Genomic DNA, 21187 nt, shown 5'->3' with positions numbered 1-21187 from the left:
TGGGGTTGTGATCAAGCAAACTGGTTTGGATACCATATTAATATATCTACTACTATGTATTTTAATGAATTAAAGCTAATTATATCAATTGAAGGGAAAATCCCTAATTCTCCTGCTTTTTCTCTCTTGCTCTGCTCCACCTGGGGGTGGGGAGGACCAAACAAGAAAGGAACAAAAACCCTTCTGAGATGCTGATTACTTAAATTTCAAGTTCAGAGTAATGATATGAAGCAGAGGAAGGGAAGATAGATTACCACCAACAAAAACATTTGCTCCAGTGCTCTACAAATTTTAAGGCACACTCACGGTATTTGATTGTTTTATCTCAATTATCATGTGAGAGGTACTAAAATTTCGAACCTACAGATGAAGCTGAAAATCAATGACTGTCCAAAGTCATACAACTAGAAAATAGTAAAGTCTCCAGTTTTTAAATCCTATGGTCTAGGTACAGCCCACATAGCCTTTCAAGGAAAAGACCACTGTTCTTCCTCCAGGCTGTTCTCTTATGCCCTCTCAAGGTCCCCCCTTCTTTAAATATAGGACCAGCATCCTCATGTTCAAAGAAACGCCTCTGCACTCCTCTTCTTTGCTTTTCCAAGGTCTCTGGATTTTCTATTGCTTTTTTCTTCGTGTTTCTTATCCCTAACTTACTTTGGCCCTTCAAGATTTGAAATAGCTACAATTACTGTCTCAGTATACTCTTATAGTAAATGAAATTATATTATTGGCTTTTTCCCACAGGATTTTGAAAATCTTAGTAATGTGTGAGTATTGTTTCAAAGAAGATAAAAATATCTTCATTATAGTTGAGCACAGTATCTGGGATATTTGATCCCTACCTAATTGATAGTACTTTCAGGTCCCTTATACTTTGCATAAAGACATATATAAACACTCTAACTAGACTTTAAAAGGCCAAAAAAATCCAGTTGTGCTAGTTTCATACATTATAATGAATTATAAACTATGCATTAAAATATTTAGAAAATATAATCTGTATTTCATAATTTTTAATCCATCTTCAACCTTGATTTTCTTCCTTTTGCCTCAGTAACTACCCACCAATGACAAGCACCTGTATCCTTACTTAATTACTCCTGTTTTCCTTTTAGAAAGCAATTAAATAGTGAAAAGAAAAGAGGCCTGTAGCATTTCTCACCATCATGTTTATTAAGACCAGCTCCGGACTACATAAGGAGAGAATTATGGGTATGTAGGATTGTAAAAAGAGAGCCTCAATGAATGAGTCCCTATGAGCAAGACCAGCTCATAACAACAGATGATGTGGGCAGATATCCCACTGACATTTAGTATAGCTTAACACAGCCAGAGTGGAATAAAACATAATAGTGGTCAAGGTGGAAAGAAGGGACAAGTAGTAATGAGATAGCTGCAGCACATCCTGAGGTTATTTTCTGTTTCTCCTTTAAGTTAAAGCAGTATCATAAGGAGAAAAGGCTCATAACTATTTTCAAGTTATCTGAACAATCAATGGCACTGGGGGAAGATGTCTACCTAACTTTGCACATCTTTCCTTGATGAGTTTTTCCTTTGTGATTCCAATAAGTAAATTATAATGTTTGTCCTATTGTCTGAATGGTTGTTACTAAGGGAAAAGACTAAAATTGAACAAACATGTCATTAGCATTCTTAAAACATTTAAAAATGAAAGACACTGCCAATTCAAGATAGTTAATTTTTTTAATGTTTATGCAAAGGAATCAATAAAAGGAACCAAGCTATAAATGTGTGTTTATGGGATAGAGATTTCAAACAGAAAAAATATGAAATTTTTAGTATATTATCACTTTTTGATACTAATCTAATAGTAGAAGTCAGTAATTAGAGGGAGTTAAAAAAAAATAACTGGGGTAATTATTCTGGGATAGACACATTCCTTGAGCTTTCTAGAATACTCACAGTGAAAATACATTAAAAATCAAAAATTATTCCTTCGTGTAGGCATTTCAGTTTCATTCTGAGGCTGTAAAACTCCTATCATAATCTTTATAACCAGAAGAAGAGATTGGACAAGCAGGTTCAATGTCTTAGGGTCCATAATTTCAGGGACTTGTCAGAATTAGATGACAGAAGGTTGATCTAAATTGAACTGGGATGGTTGCAAAACATAATGTTTTCAGAAACAACATTTAATCCTTTCATCTTTTCCTGTGAAAACTCAGATAATTTTGAATTTTCTAAGTCTTCCTGTCTCCATTTTTCAGGTATTATGCCATTGCATATTAGTCTGTATCAAAAAACTCATAAAACATCAAACTTAGGGTTAATTTGAGGATTTTTTTCCCATACTTCTGTTCTGTTTTCCCTGATCAAGTCTCAAAATGAAGAAAATCAATCAAATGATAAAAAAAAAGAAAAAGTAACAGAAGGATGCAAAAAAATGCCTTTAAATGAAGATATATGGAGGAGATGGGCTAAAGGAGATTAATTCCATGTGGCTCTGAATATGGTACTAAAAAGTTTACAGAAGAGTACCTCTCTCCCATTCTAAATGAAACATAAAGTTCTGAGGATTTAGTCAGATAAAGAAGGAACAATGAAAATACTATCATATCTTAGCATAAGAAGCCATTAATAATTAATAATCCTTGCAAAGTGGGTAAAGGAATAGCATGCATGCATTTGAGAACTTCATTAATATATTTTTTAAACACTGTGATCATGATTTCCTTTAATTTAGCAATAACCAAAGAATGTCCATTGATTGGCTTCATCATTCACTTTTTTCCTACAATAGACCCTCATGTTATTTCTATGATTATGACTGTATGCAAGAAGAAAATCATCAGATACTTGAACCGTGTCATGACATGGATGAGCACAGAGATGGATGAAAACCTCATTGTTACATTACTCAAGGTGGGATTTTGTTTACATGTATTAACATTATATCTTACAGTGGCCACATAAGAGAAATAAAATATATAATGATACCATTGTGAGAAGTGAGATTCACAAGATATCTAAACTTGCCTACAACTATATGAATTATTAGCATTTTCATGCTACTGGGATACTAATTTTTTTAAGTATGTATTTACAAAATAACATCTGATGGGTACTTCTTTCTGCATTGTGTTCTTTCTCCTAAATTCTCACTGAGATCATCTGTTGTGTAGGAATGAGTCTGTGTCACAAGCAGGAGAATTACTAAGGAGAAAGCAATTGGGTAAGAGACAGCCCAGAAAAGAAAAAAAAAGATATAAGGTAGTAGAAGACAGGTTAAAGAGAAGACAGTTTAAAGTAATGATGTGTTGACGGAAGTATTTGTACACATCAAGATTGTGCTTATAACACATTTAAGAGCAGTAGCCTTTTTTAATCACAAAAGAGACTTCACTCAATGTCTCAAGGGATAAAGATTTTAGAGAAAGATCTTCTTTCCTATTTCCTTACATGAATGAAGCAGTTGTTACAGAACAAAAAAGAAAGAGGATTTTTTAAAACTATAGGAGACTGAAAGATAAAGCTTTCAATAAGTGATAGAAGTATATCAAATACCCTAAATGGGGAGGCTGGGGAATGGGCATCATTTTACAGTGGGAGAAAAAGAAAAATCAATTGCATAATGGGAAAATATTTTCCAGTGCCAAAATATTCATTCCCTAATGTAGGTTTTTAAAACATATCTAGAAATCAAAGAGGTCCTTTAAAATATTTCAGTTTTACTTTGGAAGAGCCTCAGCTGCTGTTTATCAAAGGAATATTTTTCTTAGAGAAGCATTCAGACATTATGTTCATACTAGAACATCATTTTTTCCTTTCTTTAGTTTATAAACTCTGAAGATACAATGTTATAAATTTTGATCCAAAATGGATCAAGCAGAGACACTAGCTCACTGTAAAAATGATCATTTTTAAAAAACATAGGAACCATCATGAGCCAATGAAATATATGTTAAAAAAGTTTTGCATGTATGCCTTCCAAAATGATATACTGATAACTTTAGTGAATCAGAATTTGATGAACATTTTCTAATTGTTCTCTCCTACGTGATGAGTCATTTACAATTTTCATGGAACCATTCAAATATTGTTCCAAATTTCTTTAGCAAAAGATTTAATATCTGTTTCAAATTCCAGATAAAGTAATAAACACAATTTTATGGGCCCTGCAGGACTGCTGCTCATTTTGTGCTCAGCAATGCTTCAGATCTTGGTTATTTAATATGATTAATCAGGACTAAGAGATCAGGGTCTACACCTAATTACCATGGGACTTAGGTATAGCCCTTATCATTTCTGGACCATACTTTCTCCATCTACTGAAGAAGAAAAAGTTGGATTAAGTTATCTCTAAAGACTATTTGTCTATATTAATATTTTATTGATCAAAGAGTTCTAATTCAGTACTACTCAAGGTGTTGGTTTGTGAGGTCAGGAGCTTGTACTAGGATATAAACCACCAAATTTCTTCCTTCATCAAGAAATTCTTGCAGTGAAAAAGAACGTCAGCTGAACTGAAATGGGTTTAGCAAGCCCCTTATCTCTTCAAGGACTTGGAGCAGTTCACAGACTGGTCTGAAGGCCATAATGTCCCAACACATTCTTCTTCCTGCTCACTCAAATAATTATCTTCAAACATACCCCCAAATTTTTACAATGATGTAAACGTTAGTAGTCTTCAGTCCTACAGCAATTGAGAAGAGTGAAATAATTTGCAGGTTTCATAATTATACCCCTCAAGCATGCAGTTGGCTGTACCTTAAATAATCAAGAGACTATACATTCAATTTAGTCTTCCAAGACACAGGCTCAAGGCAAGGAAGTTTGAAAAATTAACCATGACTATGGTTATTGTGACTTTATCCCCAAACCTAAAATTGGGACACATGGCCTGACAAAAACTAGTGTATCTATGGGTTTTCAAACAGAAACAAGTTATTTAAATAGACAGAATGGTGTTAGCAAAAGGGTTAAAATCACTGAGGTATACTGCATCTCTTATTAGGGATCCAAAGAGTATAAAAGAATGAATAACTCATGTGAACAGACAGAGAAAATATTTGGAATATGAATGTCCTAGAAAATCTAGAGTAGGATATACATGCACTGTATATATAATCCTAATAATTGAGTATAAAAAATTGTCATTTTCAGAAATTCCTATTTGTGGAAATTACAGTCTAGTGAATCTGTATATTCTTTCATTAACATAGTCTCAAAATTATGTTTAAAATTAGAACATGTTCTGATTCTATTTTATTACAGAATCATGCTAAGTTAGATATAACAGAACATTTTAAATGTATATTTAAAAAATTACTTACACAAGAAGAGAAGAGGGGGAATGAGAATTGGGATTCTTCCTCAGGGTAAAAATTACTATCTATATAAGTGGATGACATTTTTATTATTCAGGTGCTTCAAGGCATCCATTTGGTCAAAAGCTAGTTGCTTATGTAAATAATGGTGGAGATCTATAGTTAGGTACTTTTAAATTTGTTTGTTTCAAACTAAAGGTAAATTTTTACCAAATGTGTGTAAATTATTTAACCATTGATTCACTTCACAAATATCGACCCCTAACTACAGTGCTTTCTCTTTCACCTCTTTGCAGCTATTTGCTTGTTGAATCATTTTTGTCTCTCTCCATATACATATACTCATATACCACATTTCTATATACATTACTTCACTTTAAATGTCTTTTAGTGCTTCTGAGTCTGACTGATGTAAGATGTTATTTTGAACATGCCAAAGCATCTAAACGACTCCAGCCTTTTCTTTTCAGCCTGCATTCCTTGATAAGTGGCAAAGCTTCCCACTTATCAGTCACTCAAAGTGACTGTAGCTGTCAGTTGTGTACAAAGCGCAATCAGTTTGGAAGCGGAGACACCAGCATTTTTCTTCTCAGCTTGAAGCAAACACGTTTTGACTGCTAGTCATTCAATTTTAAAGCATTCTCAATTAGGGTGGATGAAGATATAAAGAAAACACATACTAAACACCTCCACCAGGCAACAGAAAAATTTTATTGTTATCTCTTGATTTACTTTAAGGCAGCCATTCCTCCTCTTTTTCTGGCTGCTTGACATGGGTGCTCATGACAACACACCCTCTATCATGAAAAGACTGAAATAATATAGGATACTAACACCCTGTGGAACCTCTGTTTGAGCCTGTTTACATGCTTTCTTGTGCTCTCTCCCTCTTGAAACACCCTGCAGTAAATCAAATAATTTACTTTAAAAATTAAAACAAAACACTCTTTTAGACTCACTTGGTTTATTTGTCAACAAATTTTTATTCAATGGAAACACAAAATCCAATTCAATAATGAGAAGAAAGAGGAGAAAAGTTAGCCAGAGAAAGGAACTTTGGGAGAGAGAAAATAAAATAAAACTAGTAAAGGAAATAACTAGTGGCTACGTCAGATGGTCAAGCAGCAGGTATGGATACAGGTACTGGCAAAGTTGTGAAAAGGAATAGAGAGAGAGAAAGAGAGTAAAAAAGGTATTCAGAATTAGATGGTGGTTATGGGAGAAGAAAAAATTTTAATGCCTATTTTGGCACTAAATAGAAGAAATGAAGGGAAGATAATGATTCAAAAAATGTATGTACAGACACCTGTGTATATATATAGATATATTAATAGAAATCTCAAATTAAATATATGGGTATGATATCAAAATTAGCTCATTAGTTTACCTCATTTATAGTTAAACATATGTGTATGCTATGAAAGTTCATTAGACCACCTCTTCTAATTTCCTTTTTAGGTCTAAAAAAATTGTCAACATAAAATAGTTTTAAAAGATATTTATCTTTTATAAATATGGCACCCTATCTTTTTTGGCATTCATAAGTGAAGATTTGGTTATATGCAATATTTGCTTATGTGAAACATATCTTTCCTCCATTTATAAATATTTCTTTCCTCCAGTTATAAAGGGCACCCTCTTACCTGGCTTACTGTAGAAAGCAAAACTAAATTACTTAAAAAAAAAATCCTGCCACATTTGCTAGTTTAACAGGTTTAACTCAGTTTGATAAGATCAATTACTTTTATTTTCTAGGGATTATCTGAATTAAATCACTCACTGCTACTCTAATAAGGAGAGAGAGGAAGAAGGCACCTTTTAGTCTACATAGTAGTCAACTGTCAGGATCTCAGAATCTCACACACACACACACACACACACACACACACACATCCTCATTTCCACTCCCTACAAGATTGAGATAACGCCATAACCTATCTGAATTCTTGTGATAATCATAAGAAATGACTTCTACAAAGTGCCAACCACTTAATAAGCAATGGGCTGCTGCTTCTTACTAGTATAGTACAAGGTACAAAATGATTTTACAAATCACATACAGCACTAGGGAATGTTGGTTATCTATTTTTGATGGCTCCCATAGCATCTATTTTAATCTCTTGAGAAAATTACTGTCTTACTTATTTTTACATACACTACACACTGGATAGTGCGCCCTCACTTCATTCATACAGTCATACATTGAGTAAATATTTCTGAGTTCTCATTATATGTCAAGAACATTTACAGTTTCTTTGGATACAGCAGTGATCAAGACAGATAAAATCCTTGACCGCCACAGACTTGTTGCTAGGTGCGCATTTGTGGTCGCGAGGGTACAGCAAGAACCAAATAAATATAAGGGGTGATAGTGTTGTAAGACAAGCCTGCAGGAAAAGAGGTCAGAGGCAGCTGGAGGAGGCAGGAGCTCCCCCGGCTCTCAGAGACAGCCTCCCTGAGGAGGACAGCACTGGAAGAGATGGCTGGCTGTAGTGAGGCTCTGAGGTATGTGATGAGGTGAAGGAAGCATTCCGGGCCACAAGAATGACAAGTACAAATGCTCTGATGCTAGAACACTGTCGGCATATTCTTTGCAACCAGGAAGATGGGTTTCTAGCGTGGAAGGAATGAGGGAGAAAGTCAGAGGTTGGTGCAATCAAGTATAGCCCAACAAACTAAGGTAAGAAGAGTGAATTCATTTTAAATGACATGATTTTGAGCATGGTTACAGCACAATTAAATTTAAAAGATTACTCTAGCAGCTACGTGACAAACCTAGTTAGCAGGTCAACAGAGGAATTAGGATGACCCACTTGGTTAGGGAGCCTACAACAGCAGGCTAGGTGAGAAGTGATGGTGACATAGACTAGAGTGATCATGGGAGAAGTTGCTCAGTTGATAGACTTTGAGGATAAAAGCCAATTCCGATGGATTAGTTGTGAGACGTAAAAGAGTGAGAGGATACAAAGACAGCTCCTAGGTCTTTGGCAACAGCAACCAGGCAAGTGGTATCATATTCACAGATGGATAAATCAGGAAAGAATGAGTTTGGGGGAGATGATTAAAGGTTCTGTTTGGGAAATGTGAAATTTGAGGTGCATATTAGTTATCAATTTAAACAGGCTGAGTAGACAGCTGGGTATTAGACTCTGAGGTCCAGGTGAGAGACAGAGGCTCTCAAGATAAATTTTGGAGTGTTATCCATAGGATGGTATGCAAAGACTTTAGATGGGATCATTTAGGAAATAAGTGGAGATAAAGACGTCAGAGGTTGGAAAATAAACACAAGTTACCCTTTTAAGGACAGGAAAGAACCTACCAAATGAGACTGAGAATGGGGGAGAAAAGCAGACTGTGGTCTTTTGGAGGCCAACCAAAGAGTGTTACAAGAAAGTGGGAGTGGTCAGCTTTATTAAATGCTGCTGTGAGCTCCAGTATAATAAAGACTGAGAATTAAACACTTCTAGAATATTCACTGAAAAAGAAACAACTTCAGTTTTCCTTCTGTTTCTCCTTCAAGGGAAAACGGGACCATTCTGGTATCATAAAGGTATCTTGTGTTCTATTTATCTCTCCTTTCTCATTTTTTTTAACTGTTAATCTTTCTTTTCTGAAGAAAAGAGCCAAATAAACACGCACACACAGAGTAAAAAGTCAATCAGTTTCTCGTTGCCTGTAAATTACATAAAAATTTACCAACTCTTGAGTAGAAATTAGTACTCTGGCTAGAGAGCTCTTCGAAGGAAATTTGCCATGTGCTAGGGATGTCTGGAATGTATGTCTTGACTCATGATATAATTACTCTTTGTAGAATTAATTCATTTTATGTTATCACTGTTAATTTCGCTGGCATCTAATTTTCTACCTATTTGTCAACTCTCTTCAAAGATAGGAGATAGAAATTCTTTCTAAAGACTCTGTGAGCACTTCCTGTTACCACATTTATTTACCACACTAACTGTATAAATTAAGGTGAAATAAAAGAAGTTCATTTTAGGCCGACATATTGACTTTTGACCTATGTTCTCCAAACCTGTTATTGATAACTTGCTTTGTTTTGTTTCCCACTATTTGATAATTACACTCCCAGGTTTCATCTAAGCACTGATGGATTCTGCTTTGTTAACTGGTAAGATATGAACTGTGGAGCCTCAGTGAAGAACAGTGTTTAACTTTTTCCACAGGTAGTGATGTTTGGTAAAGGTGGCAAAGTCATGGGAAATGCTGCTCTCAGTCTGCTTTCCGGGCCAGTCTCGGTGATTCCATAATGGCCACACAGGATTAAATGAAACCAGGATTCACTTCAAAAATCATACTGCAAAGATTGGAGAAAGAAAAAACACAGAAACGGCACAGAAAAGGGATGACAGAGAACGGAAAACAACATGAAAGACTGAGATTCCACATAAAAAAATGAGGAAAAGAAAATGACCTCCTTCCATGAAATGCATTGTTTATGTCTTTAGTGAGGAGCCCAAGTCAGGATGAATGAATTAGAGAACCAGGATTACAACATCACTTCAATAGAATTATCAACTACAGCTGTTATTTCAACTAGGGTCTCAATAATGATATTAAAAAGTTTAAAATATCAAGGTCATTGTCTAAAATTATATATAAACCCATACTGTTTGACAAATTTAACAAAAAGCGGAAAACGATGCTGAAATTCTCCATATCTATGTCCCTTGTCCCCACTATTTTCCCACCAGAGAAACTAAAAAATATATTCTATGTTATACAGATCTTAGAACAGCATATTTTGGTTTTGGAGCCTCAAGCTTCACCTTCACCTTTCATCATTTTTATGAGGACTCCTTTGTTCCCAGATACTGTTTACTGTTCTGAATATTTTCTCCTATTTAAAAAGAAAGAATTTTTTTAAATGATGTTCTGATTTACATTTCCAAGATAGACTGACCATGTGCATATATCTCAGTTCTTTCCGGAGACATCATTAAAACAATAAAAACAAATAATTTATAAACCTATATCACATAAGATAATTAAGAATAAAAGGCATGCACAGGCAAGAAATATGACCAAAGTTTTGGAAGATGAAATTGTAGAGTGTTAGCTGATGCAAGTGGGTGAAACAGACCAGAGTACACGCAGAGGGTTAAGTGAAAACAGGGCTTAATTTTTACTCAGAATCACCAGAAAGTCTTAGGACTTGAAATACTAGATATGAGAGAGAACAGGAGTTTAAGACCTGGGTTGAAAACAGTAGTATTATTTGAAAGTGGCTCTCATCCTCTCCCCCAGCTACATCACACCCACTTCAACAGAAACTGAATAGTCTAAGGAAACTTACGATAGCTAGCACATGATCATTGGAATCCCAGAACAAAGACTTTTCTGTACCCATATATAGGATTCATGTTATGTATGGCCAGCTTCCTGTTCTCGCTAAAGCAGTGCCCACCTGTTGATAAGTCTCATTCATAGTCAGAGCTCCCAGTCTACTTGTTCTTATCTCATTCTTAAATCTGGATTGTTAACCAATCATTTTCTAATTCCAGTAGAACTTCAAGCTGAAAGAGTAACATCAATATAAACAAGGAGGTGAAAATGAGAGAAAAGATAATTTAAGGAAGTGAGAATTTAATTTTTTGGTAACACCCTCAAACTTGTATACCCTGAGATATTCAAGGAGAAATGATCCATTAAACAATAGGATAACCTGAAAAAAGAATTAGAGAAAAGAAGTTGCTCATGGAAATTAAAAAGGTAATTTCTCAAAGATCCAATTAAAAAATTTAGGAGATAAAAGTTTAGGCAATCCCCTAAAAATAAGAACCAAGAAACAGAAACAAAAAATATGAACATTAAGAAACATAGTTACAGGGCTTCCCTGGTGGCGCAGTGGTTGAGAATCTGCCTGCCAATGCAGGGCACACGGGTTCAAGCCCTGGTCCGGGAAGATCCCACATGCCGCAGAGCAACTAAGCCCGTGGGCCACAACTACTGAGACTGCGCTCTAGAGCCCACGAGCCACAACTACTAAGCCCGCGTGCCACAACTACTGAAGCTCGTGTGCCTAGAGCCCGTGCTCTACAACGAGAGAAGCCACCGCAATGAGAAGCCCGTGCACCGCAACGAAGAGTAGCCCCCTCTCGCCGCAACTAGAGAAAGCCCGCGCGCAGCAACGGAGACCCAATACAGCCAAATATATATAAATAAAATAAATAAATTTATAAAAAAAAAAAAAACAACAACAGATTTTAAGGAGGCTCCTTCTGAGTGAAAAGACTGGGCACAGTACGGAGGACTGGGCTCTGGATGGTTGCTTTCATTATTCTCTTATACTCTCTTAGCCATCAGGTATGTGTTATATCAATACAAATTTAAAAATATATATGCATATCAATCTATCTGTATCCCTATCTACAAAAGCAGGTTTGTCCAGACAGAGAAATCATATGAATGACTAAAATTCTATTGTTAGGTAATCACCAGGAGATGTATTTAAAAAAAAACAATGCTTAAAGGATTTTAAAGTGGCTCCCTCAGAGTAAAAGGACAGACCTGCAGTTATCATCACTGCTGTTTTAGGAGAGGACACCCATCTTCTCAATAGGAAGTTCTCCTTCCAGAAAGTACAAGGAAGAGAGGAAAGTCATTTCTAAAGCTGCTACTTTGTATCTCCATATTTTCTCCTCTAATAATCTATGTGAATGTCAAGAACTATATCCTCCCAGGGGTGGTATATTGTATTTCATACAGAAAAACATGAGTCGGAGCTCAAGGAGTTAATGCATTTCCTTCTCAGGTTGAAAGGCTACCTTAATAATATGGTGTTTATTCTTGGCATTTCCAGTTTCCTAAAGAGACAAGGTTACTTTGCAATCTCTTTGTGCTCATGTATGTGTGTGGGGTCTTGTTGAGGGGGGTAAAATGCTTCCAACTTACCACACTCAGAGAAAGAAATCATAAATCAGCAGGTCAGTCAGGTACTATTACTTCACCTTTAACGTTATTATGTTTCCAATGCAATATTTCAATGGATTTCCTTCTGCATAATAATTTATCAAGGATTACCAAAACTCTTAATGAGCTCAGAGAACTTTGGCTCCAATAAAATGAAACCTTTATCACAAATTGGTTGAGCCCACGACTGCAACGTAATCATTCAACTGTATATAAGTCAAGATGTATTTTTACTTCGTAGGAGTAAGTTCCCAGGGAAAGAAAACTCATTTTAAAACTTTGGGCCATTAAGCCGTAAATGGCAGAATATCGGTGAAATGAAAATGACCAAGACTCAGGGAACTTGGAATCCAGCCATGGTTCCACAAGTAACAACTTATGTGACCTTGGGAAAATCTTCTAACCTTACTTGGTTTCACTTTACAAATGTCAAAATGAGAGACAGGTCTAAATAAAGGCTTTCTAAAAATCTGCCATAGTTCTAAAATCATATAAATTTGGAAGAGTGAACTTACACTTTTCAGTGGCTACTGCCATGTAGGTTGTATTTTTTTTTTTCCTAGAAATTCTCCTCTATGGAAATATTCGTTAAATTGTCCATCATCAGAAAAACAGAAAGAAGTTTTTCGAATGACTTAGGCAAAAACTTTTAGCATTGTGTGCTCATTACATGCCAGGGATGATGCCATTTAATCCTCAGACTAACCAGGTGTGACTTAGGTACTATAATTCCCATTTAATAGATGGGAATAATGAAACTCAGAAGGACTGAGCAATTTTCTCAAGATCACATAGCAGATGAGGTACAAAGATGCACAAACTGAACATGAGTATGTCTAAATCCATAGAACCTGCTCTCTATCTTTTTGTTTAACCATTTAATACACTTAAGTTTCATACAGTTAAATATAATCCTGTAACACCTAAAGAATCAAGCTCTTTCCTACATACTATGGAATATACACTGCACAACTAAGAATACAAAGGAACAGAGATTTGTCCTTTGCTCAATCCTTAGCTCCAGACAGAATCAGTGACCCAAAGCTACTACTAGTCCTGCACGTGCTTACCTTATGAATCAGAAACAATGACAGGGGGTTATTAAATACCAATTCTTTGCCCCCAAGAGAACACAATGAACGATAGTTGGAAAAGTTTATCAGAAGAGGGGATGCAACAAATATGTGGCATCTCTTATGACAGTTTAAACACTGAGCTTCCAGTATGGGAATCATGAAATTATGCGTTTGAAAAGAAGTACAATATCTTTAAATTCACCCTTAAAAATATTTAAGTCAATTTCATATTAGAGCATGTTGTTGGATTGACCCTCTAAGATGCTAATAAGAACTTTAAATTCCATTAAGTATTACTGAAAAAGGGTAAGAAATTTAAAACTAGGACATGCTTCCCCCGGTCCCCCCAAACACACACCCAAAGCTATAGAAACCATGTCCTATACAAAGCTTCAAGACAAAAAGAGAACTTGAGTCTTCAGGGAACATTCAGTTTGTTGCCATAATGGATGTTGAATAGAGGTCACTCATTCATTTACTTTAAAAGGTTTTGGTAACAGTGAATCAGGTCAAGATGAACCACTCCTCTAGGATCATTATTGGAAACATAAACCATCTAACAGTATTAGAAACAGGCTGATTTATTATAAAAAAGAGATTAGTCAGGAAATAAAACTGCTGAAGATGGGCACTATAGCACAAGCAATAGAGTAAAAGAAAAAAAAAGGTTACCCTCAAAAAATCTAGAAGGATATTTTTCTCTGAAATATTTATAAATTTCATCTTATGTATTAATGTGCATTAAAAGTTAGCTAGACACAGTAAGTAAAAGTGCAAAAATGTTCTTTTTTTAAGGACAATAGACAAAAACATTAAAGAAAAATATTGCTGAATAGTAGAAAAGGAAGACTAAACCTTCTCAGTGTTCCTAAAATTAAAGGTCTCATAAAGAAAGAGACAAATTCTTGAGGGAAGATGGGATGTTTCTGATATTATGCATGATTTTATTTGTAGAATGAACTGATTTATGCTCTTGTAAAGAATGACAGAAAATTTTCTTAATTCTTCTTTTAATCCTCATGAGTTACGTGAATAAACTTGGAAGAAGGCTATAACTCTATGAAGTCTTTATATAGAAATAATGTAGACTGAGTTTTCAACCCAATTAGAATCATGCAGTTTTAGAGCCAAGGTTGCTTTTTAAAGAGATAAGAACAGTTCATAAAGAATTGATCCCAAGTGATTAAATAAACTGGCTAATTTGCCAATTCTTATGGCATTTTTCCCTTAACTGCAGAGTAAAACTTACCACCGTTCTTTTCATCTGGAGTTGAAAGAAAATAGAATTAACAGGTCAAGAGAAATTTTAAATAACCTGGGTCATTAGAATATGTGAATGTTTGTTCATACACACACGTACAAACTTGTTCATACGTTTTTAAACTTGAATGAAATATACTTCGAATGGAATAAAGATGACTAAATTAACCTCTCCTTTAAAGAGAGGAAAGAATGAGGAAAATGTTAGGGGACATCACCCTCCTGTCATTTAACACAGCTATCAAGTGTGAAAATTTGTTCTGCTCTCTTACCTATCAATCTAATCCATCTCGCAGATCTGCTTAGCCCATCTAATGTATTGCATAACTTTCCCAATATCTGAACCAAGTTAATGTCTTGTGTATTTATAGCTGAAAGAAAAATTTTAAATGTAGCCCTAACTGTGGACTAGTAACATTGCAGTCCACTATTATATCAAGAGAGGAACTAGAATGCATTGTTTTCTAAGGTCCAAAGGAACAATGGCACAAAACATCTAAAAAATGCAATCAGGATGAGTAACATAAGCGGTATGTTTATTTCTACAAGGTCTTAAGGCTCCATATTTAAGAAAGAAAAAAAAGTAGATCAAATTCAAAATATACTATGTATTTTCAGATATCAAAGAAAATTTAATCTATGGTAAATTCTTATGTGAGCACTGATTATGTATTGACAAAAATTCATTTCATAATAATATTTGTTATACATTTAATTTGCCTTCCACTATAGCAGATTTGATTTTTAATCTTCTCCCTCCTTGTCCTATGCTGGCAAAGAAAAGGAGGAAGTAGAAAGAAGAAAAGGGAGAGAAAAAATTCTAAAAAGGAAATATGGTTAAAGATTTATGTGGGGAACAAAAAGGATCTCTTCTATGTTTTTAATCTTCTATTTCTACACATGCCACTACATCAGTGCTTCCCATATCTCTCAATAGACTAATTTAAATATATTGTGATTTTCATAACTATTAAGTGTTTGTTAGACAGCTCCAAATTAACAATTTATAAAATATACTTTAGAACTATGCTTTCAGTTAATGAATATACTAGAAGCTGTGAAAATTAATTCCTTTCAGACTGTCACTCTTGCTCAGTATTTATTTTTTGCCTGAAACATTCCCAGGCTTTTTTTAAAAAATAATAGCTTGATGGGTTTTGACTCTGTCGGTATCATTTATCTGTATTAACACTAGAAAAGAGGACAAATACACAGATATGGTATCTCAGCATCTTTTAATGTTTCCCCCAAATCACTGTCACTGTGACATTATTTCCTTTAGGGACTACTGGATTTTTTTTTGTCTACCCTGTGAACTAGTGGAGGCCAGCAGCGTAACATTTTGACCAAATAGAAATTCTGAGCTTTTAAAATTCTCATACTCAGCAAAATTTCTACTAACAGTCAGAAAACTTTGCTTCTGATCCTGGTTCTACCTATAACTAGTCATGTGATCTTGGGCAAGTTATTAAACTTGGCTCCAGCTCGCTGGAATACAGTTTCTATAGTCATGTCATTTCTAGCATAGTTTAAGGTACTTCATTTAAAAAATGCTCTGCCTTATAAAGTGTAACGCTCCATGCTCTGGAGCAAGAAATCCTCCAATTTCAACATGTCATTATTAGGACAGAGCTTTAAATCCACATTATGAACACAGTGGTCATAACTGTGGAATAATTGCAAAAAAATTAAGTACTGAAGGTGTTGCACAATTTATATGGTCAGAAAACACAGCTGATTGAGCCTTCTACATATTTATAATACATACGTTTACATACATCTTTGTTTACATACAAAAAAATGTATGGTTTACATACATTTTTGCAATTCTATTTAACAAAAGACTATCTCAATCTCATAAAAATTATAAACACTTAAAACCATTGGTACCCTCATCAAATCACAGTGAAACCAAGTGACTTGCAGAGGACCACACCACTCATTATGGAATTGTATCTTATTTATAATGAGAAATTGTCATAATAATTCTATTATCTTTGGTTTTCAATAATCAAAAACGTTTTAAGTGTAGATAACCTCGTACCATCAACTAAAATTACATTCAAAGGCAGCATGCTTGGGCTAAACATGAAACCTGAAAAACAGTTTTAAACCACTGAATGAATAACCACACTCCAGATATGGACAGACAGATAATATCACATTAGAAATGTGCTGTTCATAATTAAGGAAGGCATGGAGTCTTGGTTGGAACATTTCACTGTTGTTTCTCTGTCTCACTGAAACTGTGCTCATTAAAATCTCAGGTAGAACAAGAATGAGTAAACCTTGATTGGGCTACATAACCCACAGTAAAGAAATTAAGTGTCGCTGACCCAGTTAGATAAAATGGGATAAACTTTTTTGGCAAATAAGTCTAAATATGATAAACATGTGGATGAAATAATTTTGACATGTTTGCTTCTGTCATTTATATTTACACTTAATAAAATATACTGGATTCTCAAGATACAGCTTCAAGAGAATGATGAATTTCTCCCCAGATAAGCTGACTGCAAATCTAACAGTTGATTTCCGATGGATGATGTCACGTAAGGTTGGAGTCATTGCTCCATGAACTAGTTTCCTTTTCTTGCTAGTCATAGCAAGTATGTATCGAGTACTTACTATGTGTCTTGACACTACGCTAAAGCTCTCCATCCATGACTTTATTAAATCCTCCTAAATACTCTACGAAATGAGTGCTTTCAGAAAGGGAATTTTGAGAAAGGGAAACAAATTTTGGCAAAACGCATGCCACAAGCAAGTGGTGGAGACAGGCTATCCCTGGCAGCTTTGCTTCTCATCATTGCAAATTTCCACAGAAGAAAAATATGGAGGTTATAGAGCCCTCAGTCTTCGTTTCTCCACGCAGAATGAAGGGTGAAATTCGACTTGAACACCAAATCGTTACCCTCCCTCACTTCCACCTCGATCACACGTGGCTCTCGAGCCTACTGTAAAAAGTTCTCCCTGCCACCGCCGTCTAACTGAAAACCTTTCTGCTTTGGTTCCCCTGCACCTCCCCCATTAAGAACGTCTCCAGGCACATATTAAACATTAAAGAATAGAGAAAATGAAACATTTCTCTACAATAATTTCCTTTCCGTGTAGGATAAAAATAACCATCAGCTTGCCTCCCCTAAAACACCGCGACACAGTCGGGCCCGTGACAGAGCCACCAGGTGCGAGATTCTCATGGCACGTGGGTGACACGTCATGATTAGGCTGAAAGTAACTTTTATTTTGGAGCTCATTTCAGTTAGGTCACCTGAAAATGAGAAACAAAATCTATTTCTTAATTGGAAGTCCGTATGAAATTACGATTTCTGACCTGGATCTGTTGCTGAAGCAAATTGATTTTGTGTTGTTGCTGCAGAAGCTGCTGCTGTTGTCTTGCAATCTGCGGAGAAATGGCACATGAAAAATTTAAGAGTATATTATAGTCCCAGGGGGAAATGACCAATGTTCTGTGTCTCAAAGTCTGATTTGACACTGATTAAGCTTATGAAGACAGATGTGCCTGCGCCCCTACAGGACCAGCAATTCATCCTTAAGTAGGATCAGACAAGATATTTAGACCTCAGGAACAGTTATGCTTCTTTTGGCAAATGAAGCCTAAGACACAACAACAGTGGTCCAATCCAGTATGAAATGCTGGAGTTTCAAAAATCCCTCTTCCTGGCAGTATGTTAAGGAGGTACTACCTCTGACATTTTCAGCCCTTGGAAAAGAAAGAGAATATTTTGTAAACAGGAGGGTGTGTGCCAAAGAGTTCAGAGTAGGACAAGGCACTGGAAGATGCTCTATTCCTTCGTGAGGTTCTGGTATGCTTTTGTGTCTTGGTAAATACTGTCATTTCTGCCTCTCACAAACTGACTGCCAAGTCCTCAACACATTCAATTCTGGTCTCTACTAACAGGATTCTTAATAAAGTCACCAGTCACTTCCAATTTTTAAAATTCTGAAGTGTTTTCTAGTCCTCACCGCTTGACTTTTCATCAGAATTCAATACTCAAGTGCTTTCCCTTGATCTGGAGCTTTCTCCCTTGGCTTCTGTGACATCACATTTTCCCTGTTTTGCTCCTACCTCTGAGTCTGATCCTTCTCAGTTACCATCAATGGCTCTCTCCCACCACACAATGTTGTAGGCTCATTTTAGACTCTATTCCTTTCCCTCTATACCTACATCCACACGTATGCCAAGTGATTACAAATTTGTTTCTCTAGCCTGGATCTTTGCTTTAAGCTTTAGACCCATTTATCCAACAACATTCTCAAAGGCACTCCAAATTCAACAGATTCAAAACTAAACTCAGGAATTAGCCCTCAGTGTGGTCATTCTAAGTGTTTTCTAAGCCAGACGAGCACAATTGCCCCCTGTTTTTCGCTCCTATAACATCCTCTACCTACTTGATACTATACCACATGCTATGATGTTATATTTATTTTTGTTTTTGCTTTAATTAACAGGTTTCTGTCTCCTAGGTAGAAATCCATAAATACGGTGAAGTTAGGGGTCACGTAGATTTTGCTCTCGCCATTTGCGCAAAGCCTGATGCAAAAGGAGTACAGAGTGAACACTTGATGAAGAGTGCATGAGTGAAGAGACAAGAAGAAAATTTTAAACACTTCATTAGATAGGGCAGGAAACCTTCTCACAAGAATGTAACTTCTTGGGCTTCCCTGGTGGCACAGTGGTTAAGAATCCGCCTGCCAATGCAGGGGACACGGGTTCGAGCCCTGGTCCGGGAAGATCCCACATGCCGTGGAGCAACTAAGCCCGTGTGCCACAACTGCTGAGCCTGTGCTCTGGAGCCTGCAAGCCACAACCACTGAGCCCACGTGCCACAACTACTGAAGCTCGCATGCCTAGAGCCCATGCTCCGCAACAAGAGAAGCCACTGCAATGAGAAGCCCGTGCACCGCAATGAAGAGTAACCCCCCGCTCACTGCAACTAGAGAAAGCCCGCACGCAGCAACAAAGACCCAACAGCCAAAAATAAATAAATAAATAAATTTATTAAAAAGAATGTAACTTCTCACCTCATGAAACTTACAGCTGCCTTATAAATATGCTCTAACTCTTATTCTCAATGCTATGATCACTATCGTTTTCATTAGGAAAGTATATCCCTTAACCTCTGTATCAGAAAGCTAAAAATTCAGGAAAAAATTTATGCGGAGTCCATTACTATGAATGAAAGTAAAGAACCTATATGATGAGGTTGGATCTACATGGCTGCACAATGAATTTTTTATTTCCCCTATGTACACTGGTACAATTATAATTATTTTAATGCTTTTGTTTTATCTTAGGAATACAGACTAAAGAAATTCCTTTTTTTTCTTTGAAGAAAAGTCGGAAAGGAAAAGGTAGAAAATGAAATACCTCTCTTCCTTAAGTCCGGTTCTTTCCTCCCACATATCAATATTTCAGCTGATATTTAAATCCTTTTATAAGTGCCTTAAGATTTTATTAAGAAACTAACCACCTCATAGCCCTCCACACTTCCTCCTGTTCTAAGTCACTGCTGTCTGTTGCCTGGATTGCTGTGATCGCGTCCTATCTGCTCTTTCTGCCTCTGCCCTTGCTCCCTGCAGCCTATTATAAACCAGCACCAAGAGAGATCCTTTTAAAATATAAATTGTGTTGTGTTATTCATCTTTTCAAAATCCTCTGTCTCGCTCAGAGTAAAAGCCAGTTTCCATATGATGCCTGCAAGGCCCTGTATGAGCTGGCCTCCTGCTATCTCTCCGATGCCATCTCTCTCTTTTCCCTTTGCCACTCCGCTTTCCTGTCTGTTGAACACACCAAGGGTACTCCTATTTCCCGAGGGTACTCCTGCCTCTGGGCCTTTGCACTTGCTTTCCCCTCCATCTGGAACACTCTTTTCCTAGATAACTACATTGGTCACTCCCTCACCTCCTACAAGTCTCTGCTCAGCTGTTACCCTATCAATGAGGCCTCTTCCCTGAGCAGTCTTTTTTTTTTTTTTTTTTTTGGCTGCGTTTGGTCTTCATTGCTGCGCATGGGCTTTCTCTAGTTGTGGCGAGTGGGGGCTACTCTTTGTTGCAGTACGTGGGCTTCTCATTGCAGTGGTTTCTCTTGTTGCAGAGCATGGGCTCTAGGCATGCGGGCTTCAGTAGTTGCGGCACACATGCTCAGTAGTTGTGGCATACGGGCTTAGCTGCTCCGCGGCATGTGGGATCTTCCCGGACCAGGGCTCGAACCCGTGTCCCCTGCATTGGCAAGCGGATTCTTAACCACTGCACCACCAGGGAAGCCCTGAGCAGTCATTTTAAAAGAGCCTATCTCTCTACCTGGCACCCTCACCCCTATTTTTCTGCTTCATTTTCAACATATATTTTACTTATTTATTGTCTATCTCTTCCCAGCTAGAATTCAATACATGAGGTATTTTGGTCTGTTTTATTCCTTGCTGTATCCCATTAACTAAAACAGAAGCTGGCATCATATTGGTGCTCAACAGAAAGTTGTTGAAAAGATGAATGTGGAATGGAGCACAGAGTAGGGACACGCTATACTGACGAGGGAGTGTTGGGAGCAGGGTCAGAAAAGGAGTTCTCAAGGGGAGAGAAACCTAACCTGAATCTTAAGGAATAAATACT

The 21187-nt window shown here is 36.4% G+C and overlaps 1 protein-coding gene across 10 annotated transcripts in view; it reads right to left on the bottom strand.

Moving 5' to 3' along the window:
* Positions 1 to 21187, bottom strand: part of SOX5 (SRY-box transcription factor 5) — a 992512-nt gene that overhangs the window by 178697 nt on the left and 792628 nt on the right. For all 10 annotated transcript variants that reach the window (XM_061206370.1, XM_061206379.1, XM_061206380.1 and 7 more), the window contains one exon: positions 17889 to 17957. In XM_061206370.1, the coding sequence (XP_061062353.1) occupies positions 17889 to 17957 (69 nt within the window). The remainder of the gene's footprint in view (positions 1 to 17888; positions 17958 to 21187) is intronic.

The sequence above is a fragment of the Eubalaena glacialis genome, chromosome 11 (assembly GCF_028564815.1).
Source record: "Eubalaena glacialis isolate mEubGla1 chromosome 11, mEubGla1.1.hap2.+ XY, whole genome shotgun sequence".
NCBI classification, from domain to species: Eukaryota; Metazoa; Chordata; class Mammalia; order Artiodactyla; family Balaenidae; genus Eubalaena; species Eubalaena glacialis.
Note: the sequence above shows the minus strand (reverse complement) of the source record. Positions and strands in the feature narration are given on the sequence as shown.